At 41.0% G+C, this 18,805-nt stretch overlaps 1 protein-coding gene across 10 annotated transcripts in view; it reads right to left on the reverse strand.

Moving 5' to 3' along the window:
* myt1b (myelin transcription factor 1b) overlaps window positions 1-18,805 on the reverse strand; it is a 129,233-nt gene that overhangs the window by 5,602 nt on the left and 104,826 nt on the right. For 8 of the 10 annotated variants that reach the window (XM_036007945.1, XM_031286098.2, XM_031286099.2 and 5 more), the window contains 12 exons: window positions 17,117-17,331; window positions 16,532-16,719; window positions 11,637-11,891; window positions 10,780-10,934; window positions 9,776-9,838; window positions 8,778-8,846; window positions 8,195-8,257; window positions 7,725-7,805; window positions 6,860-7,081; window positions 5,981-6,072; window positions 4,819-4,922; window positions 1,269-1,412 (listed from right to left, as the gene is read on the reverse strand). In XM_036007945.1, coding sequence (XP_035863838.1) covers window positions 1,269-1,412; window positions 4,819-4,922; window positions 5,981-6,072; window positions 6,860-7,081; window positions 7,725-7,805; window positions 8,195-8,257; window positions 8,778-8,846; window positions 9,776-9,838; window positions 10,780-10,934; window positions 11,637-11,891; window positions 16,532-16,719; window positions 17,117-17,331 — 1,651 coding nt within the window. The remainder of the gene's footprint in view (window positions 1-1,268; window positions 1,413-4,818; window positions 4,923-5,980; window positions 6,073-6,859; window positions 7,082-7,724; window positions 7,806-8,194; window positions 8,258-8,777; window positions 8,847-9,775; window positions 9,839-10,779; window positions 10,935-11,636; window positions 11,892-16,531; window positions 16,720-17,116; window positions 17,332-18,805) is intronic. The other 2 variants (XM_036007946.1, XM_036007947.1) reach the window with 2 other exon arrangements.

The following is an 18,805-nucleotide window of genomic DNA, read 5'->3' on the forward strand; positions in this document are numbered from 1 at the left end:
GGCCAACTTCAGCCCCTTGTAAATGTTGATCCGGCCTGCATATCAATTTAGGTTCACAATACATTTTAGCCTGCCTAGATGCGCGCCAAACCAAAAATACGGGAAACTGTTTTCAAACTGTAATTACAGTACCTGACACTCAAAGCAGAATCTTAGCAGATTTGCCGACTTTGACATTTTGAGATTCCCACACAACCCGTCAGTTTGCATATTCAGGCCTGTGAAACAACTTCATCTGCTAAACTCCATGATGGCTAAGAAACTTTTTTGCTGACTTTTTTGGGGCTTTATGTCGACTAAACAGTAAATGAGAAGGTTATATGATACGAGCAATAATACAGTCAAAGATATTTGACTTTTTTGATTAAATTAAAGCACGTCAATAATTTCTACGTGTCTGGCCCTTGGTGTTATTCTCATTTTCCAGTGTGGCCCTTAGTGAAGTTGAGTTTGACACCCCTGCATTAACCCTCTGAGGACGAAAGACGCACCAGTGCGTCCAAACGTGATGGACAAAATGAATTACAAAATTTCATTTTAGACATTTATTTACTATTTTAATCATATATAACCTAATACTTTGGTAAACTCATTTCAAGCACTGAAACAATTTGTACAACACATCGTAAGTTAGGTTTGTTTTCAAAAGAGATTTGAGGAATTTCAAAAAGCAAATCAAAGTTTTCGCTTTAGTGCCAAATTATCTGTTTATACATTGCTCTAGAAAAAAAATTGGGCATCACTATACGGAAAGCTAAGTTTGCAGAGATGTGAACATTTTGATATGAAACACATAGGGCTTGGTTATATGCAAATACCTTAAAAAGGTAAATTTAAGAAGAACACCTGTGTGTGTGTGTGTGTGTGTGTGTGTGTGTGTGTGTGTGTGTGTGTGTGTGTGTGTGTGTGTGTGTGTGAGCTTGTTTTACTATATTCGTGGGGTCCAAAAACCGGGAAATACAGTATACTTGTGGGGTCTGCACAGCCTTGTGGGGCCCAAAATGCTGGACCCCACAACTTTAAAGGGCTGTTTGAGGGTTAAGACTTGGTTTTAGGATTAGGGTTAGAATTAGGTTATGGTTAGGGTGAGGGTAAGGGTTAAGGTTAGGCATTTAGTTGTGATGGTTAAGGTTAGGGTAAGGGGCTAGGGAATGCATTATGTCAATGACAGGTCCCCCACAAAGATAGTGAAACAAACTGTGTGTGTGTGTGTGTGTGTGTGTGCGTGCGTGTATGCAGACATAATAACAACAATAACAACAACTCACCATGTGTGGCAGGCGTACATTAGCCAGGCTGCGGATCAGAGCGCGGCTGAGCCCAGACAGCTCCATGAACAGAGCTTCGTTCTGCTCCTCGATCATCTTGTTCTCGTGCTCAATGCTCTTCAGGTTCATCTCCATGGAGGAGATCTGCAACACACAGCAACACAACATCTACAATGGTACCACTTTAGGCACAAGGTTGTCTTTTATCTGCAACTGGAAAATAATATTTGAAGTAATTCTATTGTCAACTACGTCTATGAAAATCCCCAAACCAACAATCAATTGATCAAACTAAGTGGGATTCTTATCCTTATTCATGTTTAATATGTCCGTTTGTGTGTGTCTCAGTGTTGTAACTTAAGTCATCTTTGCTCAAGTCCCAAATAAGTCTCAAGTCATTTGGTTCAAGTCTCGAGTTATTTTTTGGGTGGCAGGTCAAGTCAAGTCATCCAATCAATCACGTGTTGCCATAGCAAGGAGTTTGACTGACAGCCAGTTATCCAATCATGATTCACAGTTTGCGCTGCTGCCGCTGCATAGCATACTTGTTCGTTAGACAACAACCTGACAACATTAAATTATATTATTTTATATTTAACAGCTAACATTCAAACTTATGAATACATGCGAGTAATCCGAGTCATCATGCCTCAAGTCAAGTCTCGAGTCATTAACGTACAAGTCCAAGTCGAGTCTCAAGTCTTTTATTTTTTGTCAAGCCAAGTCATCAAAATGGTGACTCTAGTCTACTCTAGTCCAAGTCACCAAGTCTCAAGTCCACATCTCTGGTATGTATGCACCAATCACCAAGGCTAATTCCACGTAGGGTAACTACTATGGCAATAAATTCCTTTCTGATTCTGAGTGTCACACAAGTGTTGTGTGCGTTTTAAAGCCAGGTGTGTCTTCTCCATCTGTGTCACAGATCTCCATTGTTGTTAAAAACACATCAATGAGCCACACTGTTGCACTGGCTGACATGTTCCTTCATTACCTTGAACACACACACTGTAGTTTATTTGGACTGAATCCCACATACACCGTCCTGCTGCTGGAAAACTAACTATATCACGAAATGTGGATAAATCCGCCACAGAAAATAGTCCTTGGCCAAGGCACAATGATTTACTTCTGTTTGAGTAATGTTTGCTAAAACCTACAGTGGACAGCTGTTTAGGGATATCATTTTGCCTTTTTTCTTCAAAATGTAGTATATTTGTGAGCCGTTTTTTATAGATTTACATCTTTAGGGCGGGCTGAGATCCACAGAAAAGCTGCAGTATAAAATATATGAAAACATATTGAGGATGCAGTCACTGTTGGCAATAACAAAATATAGAATATCACCTGCCTTATGTTTTAAAGCTCCCATGGCATGAAAAGTTTTTTTAACATTAATGTGAGTTCCCCCAGCCTGCCTATGGTCCCCCAGTGGTTAGAAATGGTGATAGGTATAAACCGAGTCCTGGGTATCCTGTTCTGCCTTTGAGAAAATGAAAGCTCAGATGGCCGATCAGGAATCTTCCCTTTATGACGTCATAAGGGGAAAGGTTACCTCCCCTTTCTCTGCTTTGCCCGCCCAGAGAATTTGGCTCGCCCATGAGGAAGAGAGAGACATCATGGCTTGCAAACAAGTGAAGCATGGCAGTTGGTCAAGGCCACACCCCCACCCTCCACCTTGCCCCCCCCCCTTCTCCTCAATAGCATTTAAAGCTACAGACACAGAAATGGCACATCCTAAGGAAAGCTCGGGAAAGAGACTTCAGATACAGTATTAGGGGACCACTAAGACCTATATAAAAGAGACTTCAGATACAGTATTAGGGGACCACTAAGGTCTATATAAAAGAGACTTCAGATACAGTATTAGGGGACCACTAAGGCCTATATAAAAGAGACTTCAGATACAGTATTAGGGGACCACTAAGGCCTATATAAAAGAGACTTCAGATACAGTATTAGGGGACCACTAAGGCCTATATAAAAGAGACTTCAGATACAGTATTAGGGGACCACTAAGGCCTATATAAAAGAGACTTCAGATACAGTATTAGGGGACCACTAAGGCCTATATAAAAGCATCCAAAAAGCAGCATGTCATAGGACCTTTAAAGTGAGGTTATCTAACTTTTGCTAAACAGCGTCCACTCTTGCCACAAGTGGTTATTATAACAGGATAATGGTAAATTGTAGCAGTAACAGTAGCATAAAGAGAGACAAATTATCAGTTAACTGACTGTATAACGTCAGTTAAAAAACAGTATTTACCTTAGGCTTACCAACATTAGCCACTGTAAACTACTGTTCATACCAGCAACAAACTTGAGTTTGTGAACTCAATCAAGGTTGGGTTCTATTGCTTATGTATTCAACTTGTCATTGGTAATAGAAAGGTTATTTCTTCATTTAAAGGCTTCATAACTGGTCTGAATGACTTTAACATCAGTAATCAGTTTTCAGCTTTGTCTTTGTAATATGTCAACAATATACCATATCAAATGTTCCTCAACAGGCTCAAATGACTGAATCAAGTACTTTAAGTCTCACATATGACTCAGTATTTCTGTCCTGTCACATGTTCAGTAGTCTCGCATTGCCAGACCTATTGCAAATCCCACCAATCGGTCCCAAAATGTCCCAGTTAGAGAGTAAATGCCCTAAACATATAAAGTTTAAAGTGCCCATATTATGAAAAAATCACTTTTTCTGGGATTTGGGGTGTTATGTTGTGTCTCTGGTGCTTCCACACTCATACAAACTTTGAAAAAAATCCATCCATGCTGTTTAGAGTGAGATACAGTTTCTGAATGTGTCCTGCCTTCAGTCTCTGGGTGAGCTGTTCAAAATCGGCACGGCTTGTGACATCACAAGCCGAAACGAGCAGCCTAACCGCAACCATTAGCTCGTAGCGTTAGCATGCTAACGCTATGGCTAACGCTAGCATGCTAACGCTAGCATGCTAATGCTAGCATGCTACCTCGTTCTCAATAGCAAAGCACTGCTACAACACACACAAGTTCACCATAATCTACAAAAGAACTACTTACATGTGCGCCCTCATTTAGAAGTCTCCCAGCTAATCCTGCCTTGTAACTGACAAAAGTTGTAGAAACAGCCTTTCTTTTACCGTCTATGGAGCTAGCTAGCTGACATGATCTACATCTGAGCTACTGGGCATGTGGAGTGCAATCAAAGATAGTACAGAAGAAGAAGAAGAAAAGAGGTCTCACTCTGTAGCTAAAACAGAGACCAGGTGAAAAGAGGATCTGCAGCAGTGAGATAGAGCACTGCAGTACAACACAAATATGGTGTTTTTTGAAAATTAAACCATGTAAACCTATTCTGGTACAACCTTAAAATACAATTATGAACCTGAAAATGAGCATAATATGGCTGCTTTAAAGTAAACACAAAGAAAGCTGAACGTTAAAGGACATCCGAAGGGAACTTCCGGCGGCACCAGAACTACACCGTAAATGAGCTGTCGTCGATATAGACTACATGTTCGGTGATTTATAGCCTAAAATAAAACAAAAGTAGAAACACACACCTGAGTCTGCAGGTTGACCATGTCAGCCTCCATTTCATTGTTGGATTCATTGAGGTCGTTAATCTCTTTGTTGAGCTGCTTGATGTCCTCATCGTTGTCCAAAACTAAAGGAAGAGACGGAGATACATTAGAATAGAAAAGAATAGTGTCTGGTCTGGTTATGTTTCGGTTGCCCTATGCATTTTTCATTTGATATCTTTTCTATTTTGGGATAAAGAGTATATCAGTTTAGGCTAAATCATGTTGTATAATGCAGTGGTGGAATGTAACTAAGTACATTTACTCAAGTACTGTACTTAAGTATGAATTTGATGTACTTGTACTTTACTTGAGTCTTTTCTTTTCATGCCACTTTCTACTTCTACTCTGCTACATTTCAGAGAGAAATATTCTACTTTTTACTCCACTACCTTACTCTGACAGCTTTAGTTACTTTACAAATTTAGATTTTTCACACAAAACACATGTAGTTTATAAAATACGATGTTTTATTATAAACTAAACTACCCAACAATATATAGGCCTACTAGTCCAGCTGAAATGAATGGCCGATTAAACACTTAGTTAGTTTCCAGTTTCTAAAATGTGAGGATTTTTCTTCATTGAGTACTTTTACTTTTAATACATAAGGTACATTTTCCTGATGATACTTACATACTTTTACTTAAGTAACATTTTCAATGCAGGACTTTTAGTTGTAACAGAGTATTTTCAGAGTGTGGTATTAGCACTTTTGCTTAAGTAAAGGATATGAATACTTCTCCCACCACTGGTATTAAGTTTCTGGTTACACTTTACTTGAAGGTATCTACATAAGAGTGACATGACACTGTCATGAACGTGTCATAGACATTATAAACAAGTCATAAACGTTTATGACATAACGCTTCTGTCAGTAAGTGTCATTCGGTTTTTGTCATAACAGGTTATGGTTAGGGTTAGGGTTCATGTGTCATGACAGTGTCATGTCACTCTTATGTAGATACCTTCAAGTAAATTGTTACCAAGTTTCCTAACCCTCCATGTGTGCCTGGACTTTGTTCCATAACCGACTCAACATTCTCTGCTTTAACAAAAGGATTTGTTCCTTTCTCACACACATGACAAGACACAGGCCTGCACACAAATTTATTTAGAGATTTTTTTCTTCACCACATCTTACCATCACTGGCCCTGAACTTGGTGCTCAGGTAATCCTCTGAGGGGTACTTGGCCTTCTTCTTTGGGAACAAGGCTCTGGGACATCCTGAGAGGCTGGAGACACACAAAGAGAGGGGATCACTGCACTATTCTTTTTTTTGTGATTAACATTTTTTTTAACCAACATATAAAACATACAAGACCATACAGCAGGGGTCTTCAACATTGTTTAGGCCAAGGACCCCTTAGCTGAAATAGAGACAGACCAGGGACCCCCCCCCCGACCCCCTCTCACAACATATGTTATGAAATTGTTGAGTTGCATATTAAACTGGGCCTACAATAACATATAGGGTGAAAGCCTAAAGCCTTCACAGATACTTTTTTGTGGTGCATATCATTTATTAAAATAATTATTGACATTCATATATTTATACATGTTTTAATGTTAAATGTTTTAATGTTTACATGTAGCACAGGGAATCCTTAAGCTTTACTGTATCTGAGGATGGCTACCTTAGTGGCTACCTCACCTACAGGCCAGTAAGCCTGTCATGTAAATAAAAAAAATAAAAAAAATCACAAATAGGCCAATTTATCTCTGCTAATAATATGTTGGACTCATGTTTATGTATATTTTCAGACATATTAACTTTTGAACTTTTTTTGAAATGATTAAACATTAACTTGGGGCCTCCCTGTAGTAACTCTAAGGGTCCCGGACCCCCGGGTGAAGATTGCTGCCATACAACAAAATAATAACAAAATAGACAATAAACATGTTCATGTTGCGAGATGTATGTTTTGTATTTTGTATAAAAAAAAAAATGTTAATCACAAAAAAACAAAAACAAATTGTTAATCACAAAAAGAAAAAAGAAAAAACATTTGTGCATCTTACCTGCGGTGCGTGAGGAAGCTTCCGTTAGCATGTCCAGAGCCGTCACAACCTGGGGTGGGACAGGTAGGCCCCTCTGTCTTGAAGGCCTTCCAGTTGAAGGGTGTGCCGTTCAGGTGACCCTCCTTCTGTCTGCGCGCCGCCAGCGGACACCCGTAGGCGCTTCGGTGTGTGGCGTACTTCCCACTGATGTGACCCAAACTGTCACAGCCCGGCACTGGGCATCTGCAGGGAGCAGAGGAAAGGAGGAAAACAAGAAGAAGAAAAAACGAGGAGAGTTGTGCAGCAGGAGGAGAAGAAGAAGAAGAAGAAGTGTTGAAGCCAGGCAGCAGAGAAAGAAATAAAGAGAGTGAGAAGGCGGTTAGACAAGGAGAATCCAAACATACAAACTGTAGAGAATGTTGAGAATATTATAATAGATATTGATGTTATATACTTTCTCTAATGGGCTAAATTTAATTTCATACATCTGTTTTTTATGCAGTGGATAATATTATTGATGCATGAGCTATTAATGTTCAGCACATGCTGCTATCAACATGCCGTTAAATTAACTGTTTTGTGTGCAAATGCAATATGAAGCCTTATGTATTTCTTATGTATTGACAATCTATTGACTATCTACGGTACTCTATCATGAACTACATTCAGAATCAGTATCTGCAGTAAGTGTATTTTCCCATCAGTGAGGGCCTGATTGTTTGATTCAATTTTGGGGGCAGGTCACTACCTCTGCATATGATTCACAGTGACTTTCCTCTCTCTCTCTCTCTCTCTCTCTCTCTCTGTCTTTCTTTTTTTATTGCATTTTACTTTTACCGTCAGTCTCGCTAAAAGAAGACATTATGGCTTTCTGAGCGGTACGAACTTTAAAAGCTCGGAGTCCTCCTGGTTGTCCTTGGTAGGAGTTTTAATTCCACTTTTCTTGGCACGCGGGCACCCAGAGAGACTGAAAACAGAAAGTATGGAGTTGATAACATAGGGTTGAAAAAAAGGTCTGGTGAAGTGATTGCTTAGTAAAGGGAGAGCACATTATCAGGAAGAATAATTTTACAGAGGTTGTTCAACCAAATTACAAACCAAATCAACTCAAAGCGCCTAATATGGCCGAAAATAGGACCATTGAAAGGTGTGGAAATGTGTGAGTATGTGATCCCTGTCTAATTCTACCATGAACTGTCACTAGGCCTCTCTGACTGACTGTGTGTGTGTGTGTGTGTGTGTGTGTGTGTGTGTGTGTGTGTGTGTGTGTGTGTGTGGGTCTGTGTGTCTGTGTGTGTGTGTGTCCATGTGTGCGTATGCGTTTTTGTGTGTGCATTTGTGTTTTTTGTTTGTTACCTTCTGTGGGAGGAGTAGTTTCCCGTGATGTGACCCGAGCCGTCACATCCTAGAGTGGGGCATCTGGGAAAGAGCAGAGCAATGTTTCATATTTAATACAAGGTCAGCAGAGAAGAAAAAAAAAAAACCAACAGCGTCGATGTTTCAGAGCGAAGTGTCTTCAAGACAACGGCATTATGCAGATGAGAGAAATGGTTCTCGCTTATTCATTTTGCTCAATTTCTTATTCACTCTTGTGAGCGATGTCTGTTTTAAAGTCATTCTTTTGAGGCTTCTTTGCCATTTAAATACTTCTTGTATCTTGGCTGTGAAAAAGCCTACTTTCTAGTAAAGAGCTATGCACACTACAAAATGACAATTTCATTTCACATTTACATGAAGTGATTGAAGTGAAAGCGAGCATAGTCCAAGCCAGAAAAAAAAAAAAAGCCATGCCAGATGCAGCAGAGGCAGCGGAGACAGCAGCCAGCAACAAAAGATAAGTTAACGTCAGCAGAATAAAGCATTGTGGCGTTTGTACGGTGTCAGTAGCAGTGCATTGAAGTGGCAGTGAAAAGGCAGTGAAGGTGTAGAGCAGACATACTTGAGTTCAGGGGTGTGGGCCGCCATGAGGGACCGAAGGCTCTTATCAGCGAGAGGACACCCAGACAGACTGAGAGAAAAAAGGAGAAAGAGCGAAGGACAGGCAGAAGAAGAGAAGGACGGAAAGAGAGCGGGGAAAGCGAGTGTGAGGGGATTGAAAAGGGAGAGAGGAGAAGGACGTGAGCGAAGGGGAAATCAAGAATGCAAGGCATACCAAGGTCATTTAGGAAGAAGAGGACAGACGGCAAGAAGTAAATTACTGATGCATATCAAAGTCAATGACCGTCTTTGCTTTCCCAGGCTCACGCTACATTATTGCCTCTGGCATGTCAGGATCAAATAAAATATTTGAATTAGTCGTGGTGCAACCCGCTTTGGACTGGGGGTGCAGAGTGGGCGGCAGATGAGTCTCAACAGAGCTAACATTTCATATAAGCAGTGGTGGAAGAAGTATTCAGATCCTTTACTTAAGCGAAAGTACTAATACCACACTGTAAAAATACTCTGTTACAAGTGAAGGTCCTGCATTGAAAATGTTACTTGAGTAAAAGTATTTAAGTATCATCAGGAAAATGTACTTAAAGTATTGAAAGTAAAAGTACTCACTGCAGAAAAATCCTCACATTTTAGAAAGTGGAAACGATCCAAACAGTTGTGTGTTTAATCGTCTTATCATTTCAGCTGCACTTGTAGGCCGTTATATTGTTGGGTAATTTAATTTATAATAAAATATTGTAGTTTATAAACTACATGTGTTTTGTGTGCAAAAATCTTAATTTGTAAAGTAACAAAGCTCCAAAGCTGTCAGACTAATTTAGCGGAGTAGAAGTAGAAAGTGGCATGAAAAGAAAAGACGTAAGAAGTAAAGTGCAAGTACCTCAAATTCGTACTTAAGTACAGTACTTGAGTAAATGTACTTAGTTACATTCCACCACTGCATATAATACTTTATATACTATATATATATATCGCCCAAAATAAGTCTGCAATGGTGCATACCTGCGATGGGACGCATAGTTTCCGGTGATGTGACCACTGCCATCACAACCAGGTGTAGGGCAGCTGGAGAGGACGAGAAACAGAGAGAAACAGAGATGTTAGAAACACCTGAAACCGTTAAATGTGTTACAGACGTCCCATTTAGGATCAATTGTAATACGGTTGATGATCCCTTTACTTTTAATCTAGCGCCATCATCAGGTCAAAATGTTCATTTGTGCAACGCTTTGGTTGATGACCAAAAACCTGCTAAACTAATGACGCTCCCATCAGCCTCAGGCTACATCTACACTACTACGTCTTGGTTAAAAAAACAAATATCTTGCTGTGTTTATGCCTCTCGTCCACTCTACTACGACATTTCCGAGCCCCTAACACGGAGACATTTGGAAAAACTGCTGCCCCAGTTTTGGTTTGAAAACTCCGGGGTTGCGTTGTAGTCTGGACGGGTAGAAACGGAGACCTTTGGAAACGACGATGCACCTCAGTCAGTCCTATCGGTTAGGTAGGCTTACATACCTTTCAGTAACCGTTCAACCTCGTCATCGGTCCAAGCAAAAACATTGCTGGTCTTACTTTTTCGCCATTGTTGTTCTTTCTCCAAAGTATTTTCCGTATTTATAACTTATACATCCATGATTTTCAACCGCAGAGTAACGTCAGACAATCTGCTTCTTGTTTACACTGGCATGCGAATGCCCAGTGTATTGGGAATATTCATGTGATTTGCTTGGACGGGGGATTAGTTCTGCTACTGGAGCTAAAACTCTTGTGTGGACGGAGATCGTTTCTGGCTCAAAACAGTGCTTAAAAAATGAAACCGGAGTAGTGTGGATGTAGCCTCATCCTCAGTACTTTGTGTTTAGCGCTGATTTCGAACATGTATGCATGCTAAACACACTAAACAAAGTTGGTGAACATGTTTGAGATTATACCTACAAACATCAGCATGTTAGCGTTTAGCTCAAAGCGCAACAGCCTCACAGAGTCTCTTTGTGACTTACGAGAGCAGCTCTTTCTTGCTATCCTTGGGCTGGAACTTGACTTTGAAGCTTGGAGTCGTAACCTCTCCTGGGTACTTCCTGTCTTCCAGACAGTCCTGCATCATGTCACAGTCCTCTGCGTCCGACGAGACAAACGACTGGCCTGTGTGCTCCATCTGAAAGGACAATAAAAACAGATGAGCACAAACGCCTTGGTAATTCCTCTGTGATTCTTCTTTATTCTTTAAATTGTGTTGTTGTGTGGATTGTATTGACGTTTTTTTTTAATTTATTTTTTTTATATATATATATATATATATATATATATATATATATATATATATATATACCATTTTTGAGTGACGGCTTTCTTGTAATAGTTTACACATGGTTTGTATATACGCAATGAAACTTCACAAACCACCATGTGCACACAAGTCTCTACTCTGATCCCTTTTCTGGGTTTTTTTTTTTCGCGACAAATGATGTTTCCAAATGCAGTGTCCTCATAAAAAATTCACACTCAAAGCCCTTAATATTTCTTTTGAAAAAGTTCAAAGGAGTAAAAACATTTGCATATGCCAAAGTCAGGATGGTGCAATGCACCTGACACACCACCTCTGTTACACAGTGCAATGTTTTAACTGTACGGTAACTCTCGCATTTCAGTGAAATAAATGAATAATAGAAAGCGGAAAAAGGGGACAGGAAAAGAGACAAAGTGATGTAAACAAGTAAGAGTTTCTCATTCAAAAAGCTTAGGGGGGAATTTTGTCTGTTGTTATTTATGTTGCAATGCTTCCTCTGTGACTATTATCACAGGAAACACTGCGTGTTTGGAGGTGTGTACTTTTTTTGCTCTGTCTAATTGTACTGACCTCGTCCATTTCCTCCTCCCTTTGGCGGTTGGGTTTGGTGTAATCCAGAGGTCCCTCCCACTCCTCCTGCTTGTAGGCGTTTAGGTTTGGTGATGTCATCCCGCTGCTTCCACCGTGATGGAGTGAGGAAGAGGAGGAAGAAGGGTCCGGGGACCGAACCCCGGGGCTGGTGCCGGACAGACTGCCCTCACGTTTAATGGGCTTCTTCATACTCAGGTCCAGGGTGCCGTTCTCGTCCACCTCAATGTTTATTTCCTGGAGAACACAGGAGACACTCGGGACTGAGGCCGCATCGCAACATCAGCAGCAGCTTTTCATACAACCAATGATCAAATAACTCCATAGTTAAGCAGCGTGATTTATGGTTCTGCAGAGACTCTACACAGAGCTTTGGTACGTAAGTGCTGAAGTTTACACTTGTGCGTTGGTGTGTGCGTTGATCTCTTTAAGAGAATAGCAGGACCGGCATGTGTGTGTGAGCTTTAGAGCGAGTACCCACTCTAGAGTCATAGTGAGAGAAACGTAGTGTCTGCCCTGTGCTTTCTGACCAAGATGGGAAATCTGTAGCAGGAAAAGTTAACCCTCTCCTTGATTTCATGTTGTTTATGGAGAAGGAGGACCAGGAAATGAGTCGGGGGAAATGCAACGCTACCTAGCCACGGCCGGGCCACGTGCGCCGCCGCGACGTGTAGTTACATTTTTCGAGAGGTGCACGTCAGGCTACGGCGTAGGGTCCACGTCTCCACGTACCTACGTACGTAGCCATGGCGTAGATTTAACACAGAAGCATAAATCATGCTTTATAGAGTCCCAAATAAATAAGACACTCAAGGTTGGTTACAAAAAGTGATAAAAGGCCTTTAGTTAACAGGGCAAGACGTTCAAAATTCACCAACACGTATCGGCTTGAGCCTTCCTCAGGGTGTGGTGACACAAAGAGTGTCTTGCCTTGTTAATTAAAGGCCTTTTATCACTTTTTGTAACCAACTTTGAGTGCCTGGACATATGACTTTTTTTTAGTCATAATTCTTACTCCTTTCCGTGTACTTTATTCCCTTCCGTGGTTAAAAGGATACCCAAAGCGCTCCTGCCACTTTTTTCTTTTATAAATAAATAAGACAATATGAAATAAATAATCATATGAACACATCAAGTGAAATATATAAATGAACCAATACTTCATTTTAAATAATTTAAACATAAAAAGCCCTCATTATTATGTTTTTTTTTTTTTAATTTTAGGAATATATTTGTATTATGGAGAGGAAATCGGTTTTTTGGTTCATTATGGCAACAGCTAGCTAGCTAGGTAGCTCACTCCTATTGGCTAGGGGACCCAAAGATAAAGACTCTTTCTTCTCCTCCCAGAGTTGTGTGTCTTTCTGTAAAGAACAGCTTTAGAAACACAACACTGCTAACATAAATGCTTATGTCATTGGGTCTGTACATTGTATTTACTTTTCTTTTCTTTAACACTGAAAACCATGGTGCTCCAAACGTAGTTGGTAACTGGGAGGAAATGAAGAGAGAAAAATGTGCTAACTAATACGTTAGGTATTCTCAAATATAAATGAGTAATGCAGTCTCCTCTGGTGCACTTCAGTGTATATGAGAGGCAGTCCTGCATAATGATGACTGTGATTATTGAATTACCCTCTTGAGCGGATTCAGTCGCAGCGCTACACATTCATTAATATACCTACATTTTTCTGAATCATAACTTCATATAATCCACAGTTGCATTCAGGGAGGGATTTAGATTCAGTTTAAACTAAACTTCCATGTGGTGAAATGGTTGACTTGTTCCTGTTTTCGCCCATCCACCTTCATTTGCTTGTAAAATTGCCCTCAAGCTTGTACCAAACAAGCATTGATACAGCCATTCGGCAGTGGGATTAGGGCTGAACGATTAATCGTTTTCAAATCAAAATCGCTATTTGAAAGAATGCAATTAGCTAATCGTGAAGACCACGATTAATCGAATGTGCAATGTTTAGTTGAATGTTTGGTGTAACATTTGGTTTAACATTTTCTTTAACAGTTTAAGATTTTCTATTCCTCTTTTTATTATTATATTTACTGTTTTTTTCATAAGATAAATGCTGGAGTAATGTTACATATCACAGATTGTTTACAGAAAGGTCCTATTTTCATTTAAAATTACTTCATTTAACATGATCGTAGAAGGTGCAATGTGTAGATGCTGCTATTAAACTGAGACATATCAGACATTTCAGTTTACAGGAAAGTACTGATATTTTTCTATTGGAATTGTTTTTTTTATTATTATAACTTTAGCTTTTGTGATAAATGTTCTGTGTTTGACTGTTCAATGTTCCACGCTTGTTAAAAGAAAAACACTTATTGCTGGCAATTCCTATCTATGTTCTCATTGCATAAGAATATAGAGCGCTTTTGATGGTGTCTCATGTTATAATGCTCCATGACATGTTTGATCTGTTACACAGTGAATATTGAACTTTAGCTAAACTTAAAAAAATAAATTACATTTTTTTTAAATAAAACGCAAATCGAATCGTAATCGCAATATCTGGCGGGGAAAATCGCAATTACATTGTTTCCCCAAATCGTTCAGCCATAATTATGATGCACTTTTTCAGCGCGCTACATGTTTGAGTGCTTGATCGCTTAAGCGTGTTAGTAATGATATCTAATGTAGTCGGGTAATACTTTGCCGACAGCACCAACCCCAGTTCATCTCTCCGTGCTCTATTATAGTGCTGGCAGGTGAACAGAAACAGAGGGGTGAGATGAGCCATGTTTTCACTATTCATCTAAAATGGCGCTCGTACGGGCTGGTCAAGGGCCAGAAAAATCAAAGGGGTTAGGAGAAGAGAGAAAAACGGGAACGGTTCCCAGAAATATCCCTGGTTGATGAGCTCAGTGTTCCAATATTTCAATATTGGATTTCAACTGGCTCCGACTCTGATTCCAGATCAGTCCCAGGTTGATCTGCACCGTAACACTGTGCAGGCTAAGGCCTGCTCTTGGATCGGCACCTCGCATGAACAACACCTTACTCTGCTGAGCTGCCAGAGACGTTAATCTTCACTTTTTATCGTTCTAAAACCATGTCAGGAAATCGAAAAAATGATGAAGCAGTCACTTTCTCTCCTCTGTGAGGCAAAAAGGCTTTTAAAAATCACAATATGGGGGAAGTGGTGCTCCAATTACACCTCCTGTGCACAGGGTGGGGGACGAGGGAGTGAGTAAGAGATAGGGCGAATAGACAGACAGAGAAACACAGAGACTTGCATAGGGAGGAAGAGAGGGAGAGAGAAGAGAGTAAAAAAAAGGAGATGTGAAAAGAAAATCAACAGAAAGAGTGGCGGGGGTGGAGAAAGGGTGGAAGATCCGTCCGGCAGATAATGAAAAAAGGCTACCTGGTGGCAAAGTAATCCAGGGAACTGGCAGTCAGCCAAATTCAATAACAACTTGAAAAGTGTGTGGGATGGAGGGATGGAAGCATAAAAGAGGACGAAGAGGTGATGCAACTGCATCTCAACACCATCCTGTAAGCCAATGCCTCCTGATGATATATTCATGCAGAGTTGATGGGGAGGGGGGGGGAACAAAAAAATGAGCAAAAGACAGCAGAGGAGAGGAGAGCAACACCCATTTGTTACCCACTACTGTGCTAAGAAGAGAAGAACGGGGTAACAATTTTGTAACAATGACATCACCCATAAACAAGTGATTCATTGCATTTGTAAGTTATCTTTGGATCCCCCTAATTCCCATTCCATCAAAAAGTGTACAACAATTCACAGCTGTGGGGAGTTTACTCCCCGGAGTCCTTATGTTATATGTTTTCTTTTTCGCCCAGCATTTTTCTTTGTATTAGGATGGCACCAAGATCTTGGCTGCAGCTGTCGCTGTGGTCCTGCTGCACTCCCTGCTACACCATGCTAAGCTCTGCGGTGCCCTGCAGTGTCCTGCTGCGTCCTGCTGAACACTGCCGCGTCCTGCTATGCTCTGCCATGCCACGCTACATCCTGTAACGCCCTGCAGTGCCCTGCTATGACATGAACTACTACGACTATCATCTGTAGTCACTGTTCCATTATCTTTATTGTGACTATTATTGCCACTGTTCATCACATCCCCAACCGGCACCGTCAGACACCGCCTACTGAGGCTCGATGGTGTTTTTTGCCTCCAACGGCGCCTTCCAGGCAGCTAACCCTAACCTTAACCCTAAACATAACCATTGCCGCGCTGTCTGGGAGGAGACGTTGGGGGCAAAAAACACCAAAGACCCCTACTAAGAGCCTGGGTCTGCCGAGGTTTCTTCCTAAAAGGGAGTTTTTCCTCGCCACTGTCGCGCTAAATGCTTGCTCTTGGGGGAATTACTGGAATTGTTGGGTCTTTGTAAACTATAGAGTGTGGTCTAGACCTACTCTATCTGTAAAATGTCTCGAGATAACTCCTGTTATGATTTGATACTATAAATAAAATTGAATTGAATTGAATTGTGTGAGATAACTCTCTCATTACCTCACACATTACAATGTTGCACTATTATGCTACTTGCACACTAGTTACTTCATCTATCTTTTGCTATCTTATTTTATTTTATCTTATTGTTTATCTTATTTATTATTTCTAGTATATTTCTTGTGTGTGAGTGAGTATGTGTGTATGTCCTTGTAACTTGATGCTGTAATTTCCCAATTTAGGATTAATAAATCCCATATATCTATCTATCTATCTATCTATCTATCTATCTATCTATTTATCTATCTATCTATCTATCTAATTAGACGATGAAGGGCTTTTTTCCCCCATTCTGTCTTTTTTTTAATTGCAATCCTTAATCAGTGCTAATTAACATGAAATAAACACATACATGTGGATAATTGTGGTCTGCTTACCTTGTTTGGGGGTTTGGTGCTGAGGTTCTCAGGTTTCTCCCAGCAGCGTGTAGACAGGTTCAGGATGGCAGTGGCAGCCATGTGAGCGGCCTCGGCATCGTGGGAGTAGTCGTAGGCCAAGGAGGAGCTCTTCCCGTAACCATGGAGACTGAGGCTGGGCGACGGGGACTTGGGGAATGAGGGCTTAGCTGTAGGTGGACGCAAAGTCAACTTTAGATCAGATGCTCATAAAAGTAGGATACATAGACAAAAAAGGTACACTGTACATATATGTTCTTTCGTGGATCATCACTTTAAATGCTGGGTTGTGGTAATTAAAACTAATAAAATAAGACAAAAGAAAAAGACAAAAAAGTAAGAAATAATAAAAGAAAAGGGGGAGAAAATCTGAAAAAAGTTTGAGAGAAGTAATGTTTGTTGGGAGAGAGCATGTGTATTACACAAATCGTAGAAGATTGAGAACACTCTAATGTCTGTACACTAAATATGAAGCTAGAGCCAGCTAGCTTAGCATAAAGAAACAGCGGGGAACATCTATCCTGCCTTTGTCATTCGTATAAAAAGCAGCCAGCTGTCCTCTCTTACTTTTGAAGGCTTTGGGTGACGTTTCGCTGGTGGGCATCTTTGGAGCAAGCATGCGCTTCCCGAACACTTGAGCGTCGAAGGCTGCATAATCGAAGGACACCTTGGAGTACTTCTCCAGCTCCTTGGCCAGGTTGGCGCGAGGCGTGGCGGGCGCCATGTTGGGCCGGTAGCTGCCATACTGGGGCACCTCCAGCTGCTTCACAAAGCACATGGGCCTGTGAGGAGGAAAGGGAGAGTGAGAGGATGTCAGAGTAGGGCTGGGTTTTGGGGTGGGGGGTTTTAAGAGGGAGGCAGGATGGGGATTAAGACAAAATAAAGGAGAAAGTAGAATAGAATAAGACAAGGAAAGATGGGATATAAAAGAGGATCGACGCAGCAAAGAGTTGCACGATCGACACACAAAAAACAAATAAAGAGAGGGAAAAAAAGAGAATGAGAGAAGAAGGTAGAGTGACATAGAAAGAGTAAAGATAGGGGCAACAGTGTACTTAGCAGGAGTGCAGCAGGATTAAAAGCTCTCTTATCAGCAGAGGGCACATTTGCATGTTGTACAGCATGGAATTTATGAGCTTTAAGCCCTCTCATTTTCCTGGAGAGCCTGGGCTTTTGTCAGACCTGTTGGCGTAAATCCACTGATAGACCGGGGAGAAGGCAGAAGGGCGGCGGACGAGAGAAAGAAGAGAGGAGGAGGAGGAGGAGGAGGAAAGAGAGAAGAAGGAGTGGTAAAAGAGGGTGGCTCCAAAGCCCTCCACCCCCTTTGGCCCAGCGGGGTTTTTTTCTCGCACTTCAGCCTTCTGTATCACTGATGTATCACAGTCTCTGGTCTCCAACCATATGCCCATTAATAAGCTCCAGTACATGACCTGGCCTGTAGTCACACTGCTGTCGGGGTGGCCTCCACACTGTGGCACACCAATAATACATGCTTGCATCTTAATTCCATGCTTACTTGTGTTTAATTCATTCCGTGCTAGTCTCGCAATGCCAGACCTTCCTCCACAGCGCTGCGGAAGAGGGTCTGGCTAGTCAACACAGCATTCTGGGATGGGAGTGGAACGTGCTCTGGTTTATTGGCATTTCTTTAAACCAATCACAATCGTTTTGGGCGGCGCTAAGGGCCGGACGCAATGACGGTGCCTCTGCAAAATAGCCTCGGGAAGGAACTTGTTTTGGTGGAACGTTTACGTTCAAATGTTGTTTTAGTCGTGCAACAGAAAACTCAGATTGGACAGATAGTCTAGCTAGCTGTCTGGATTTACCCTGCAGAGATCTGAGGAGCAGTTAACCATAGTCCTCTTAAATCCACCAGAGTTTAGAATACCAATACAAAGGAAGGGGAAAGTGACGGACATCCGGCCGTAAATAAGGGACATCCTGCGGAATCACCTGAACAACCCCCGGAAATGAATGGTCGTCGATATAGACTAATTCAATGCTTACTTGTGTTTAATTTGTAGATTTATGGACATTTGTAATTGCTCATAATATTTTATTCTTCTCTTCCTTAGGTGAGATTCCTTCTATAAGCCCCGGGGGGTTCTCTTGATCACACCTACACAATCTTTCTTGAATTTCTATTTTCTTTTTGTGTTTCTGTTGTCTTGATTTTAATATGCATATAAATAAATAAAAAATCTGAGGCAATCCAAAGCAGTATTTTCATGACAGCAAAAAAAAAACTTCTACCAC

This window comes from Sander lucioperca, chromosome 12 (assembly GCF_008315115.2).
Source record: "Sander lucioperca isolate FBNREF2018 chromosome 12, SLUC_FBN_1.2, whole genome shotgun sequence".
Lineage (NCBI taxonomy): Eukaryota > Metazoa > Chordata > Actinopteri > Perciformes > Percidae > Sander > Sander lucioperca.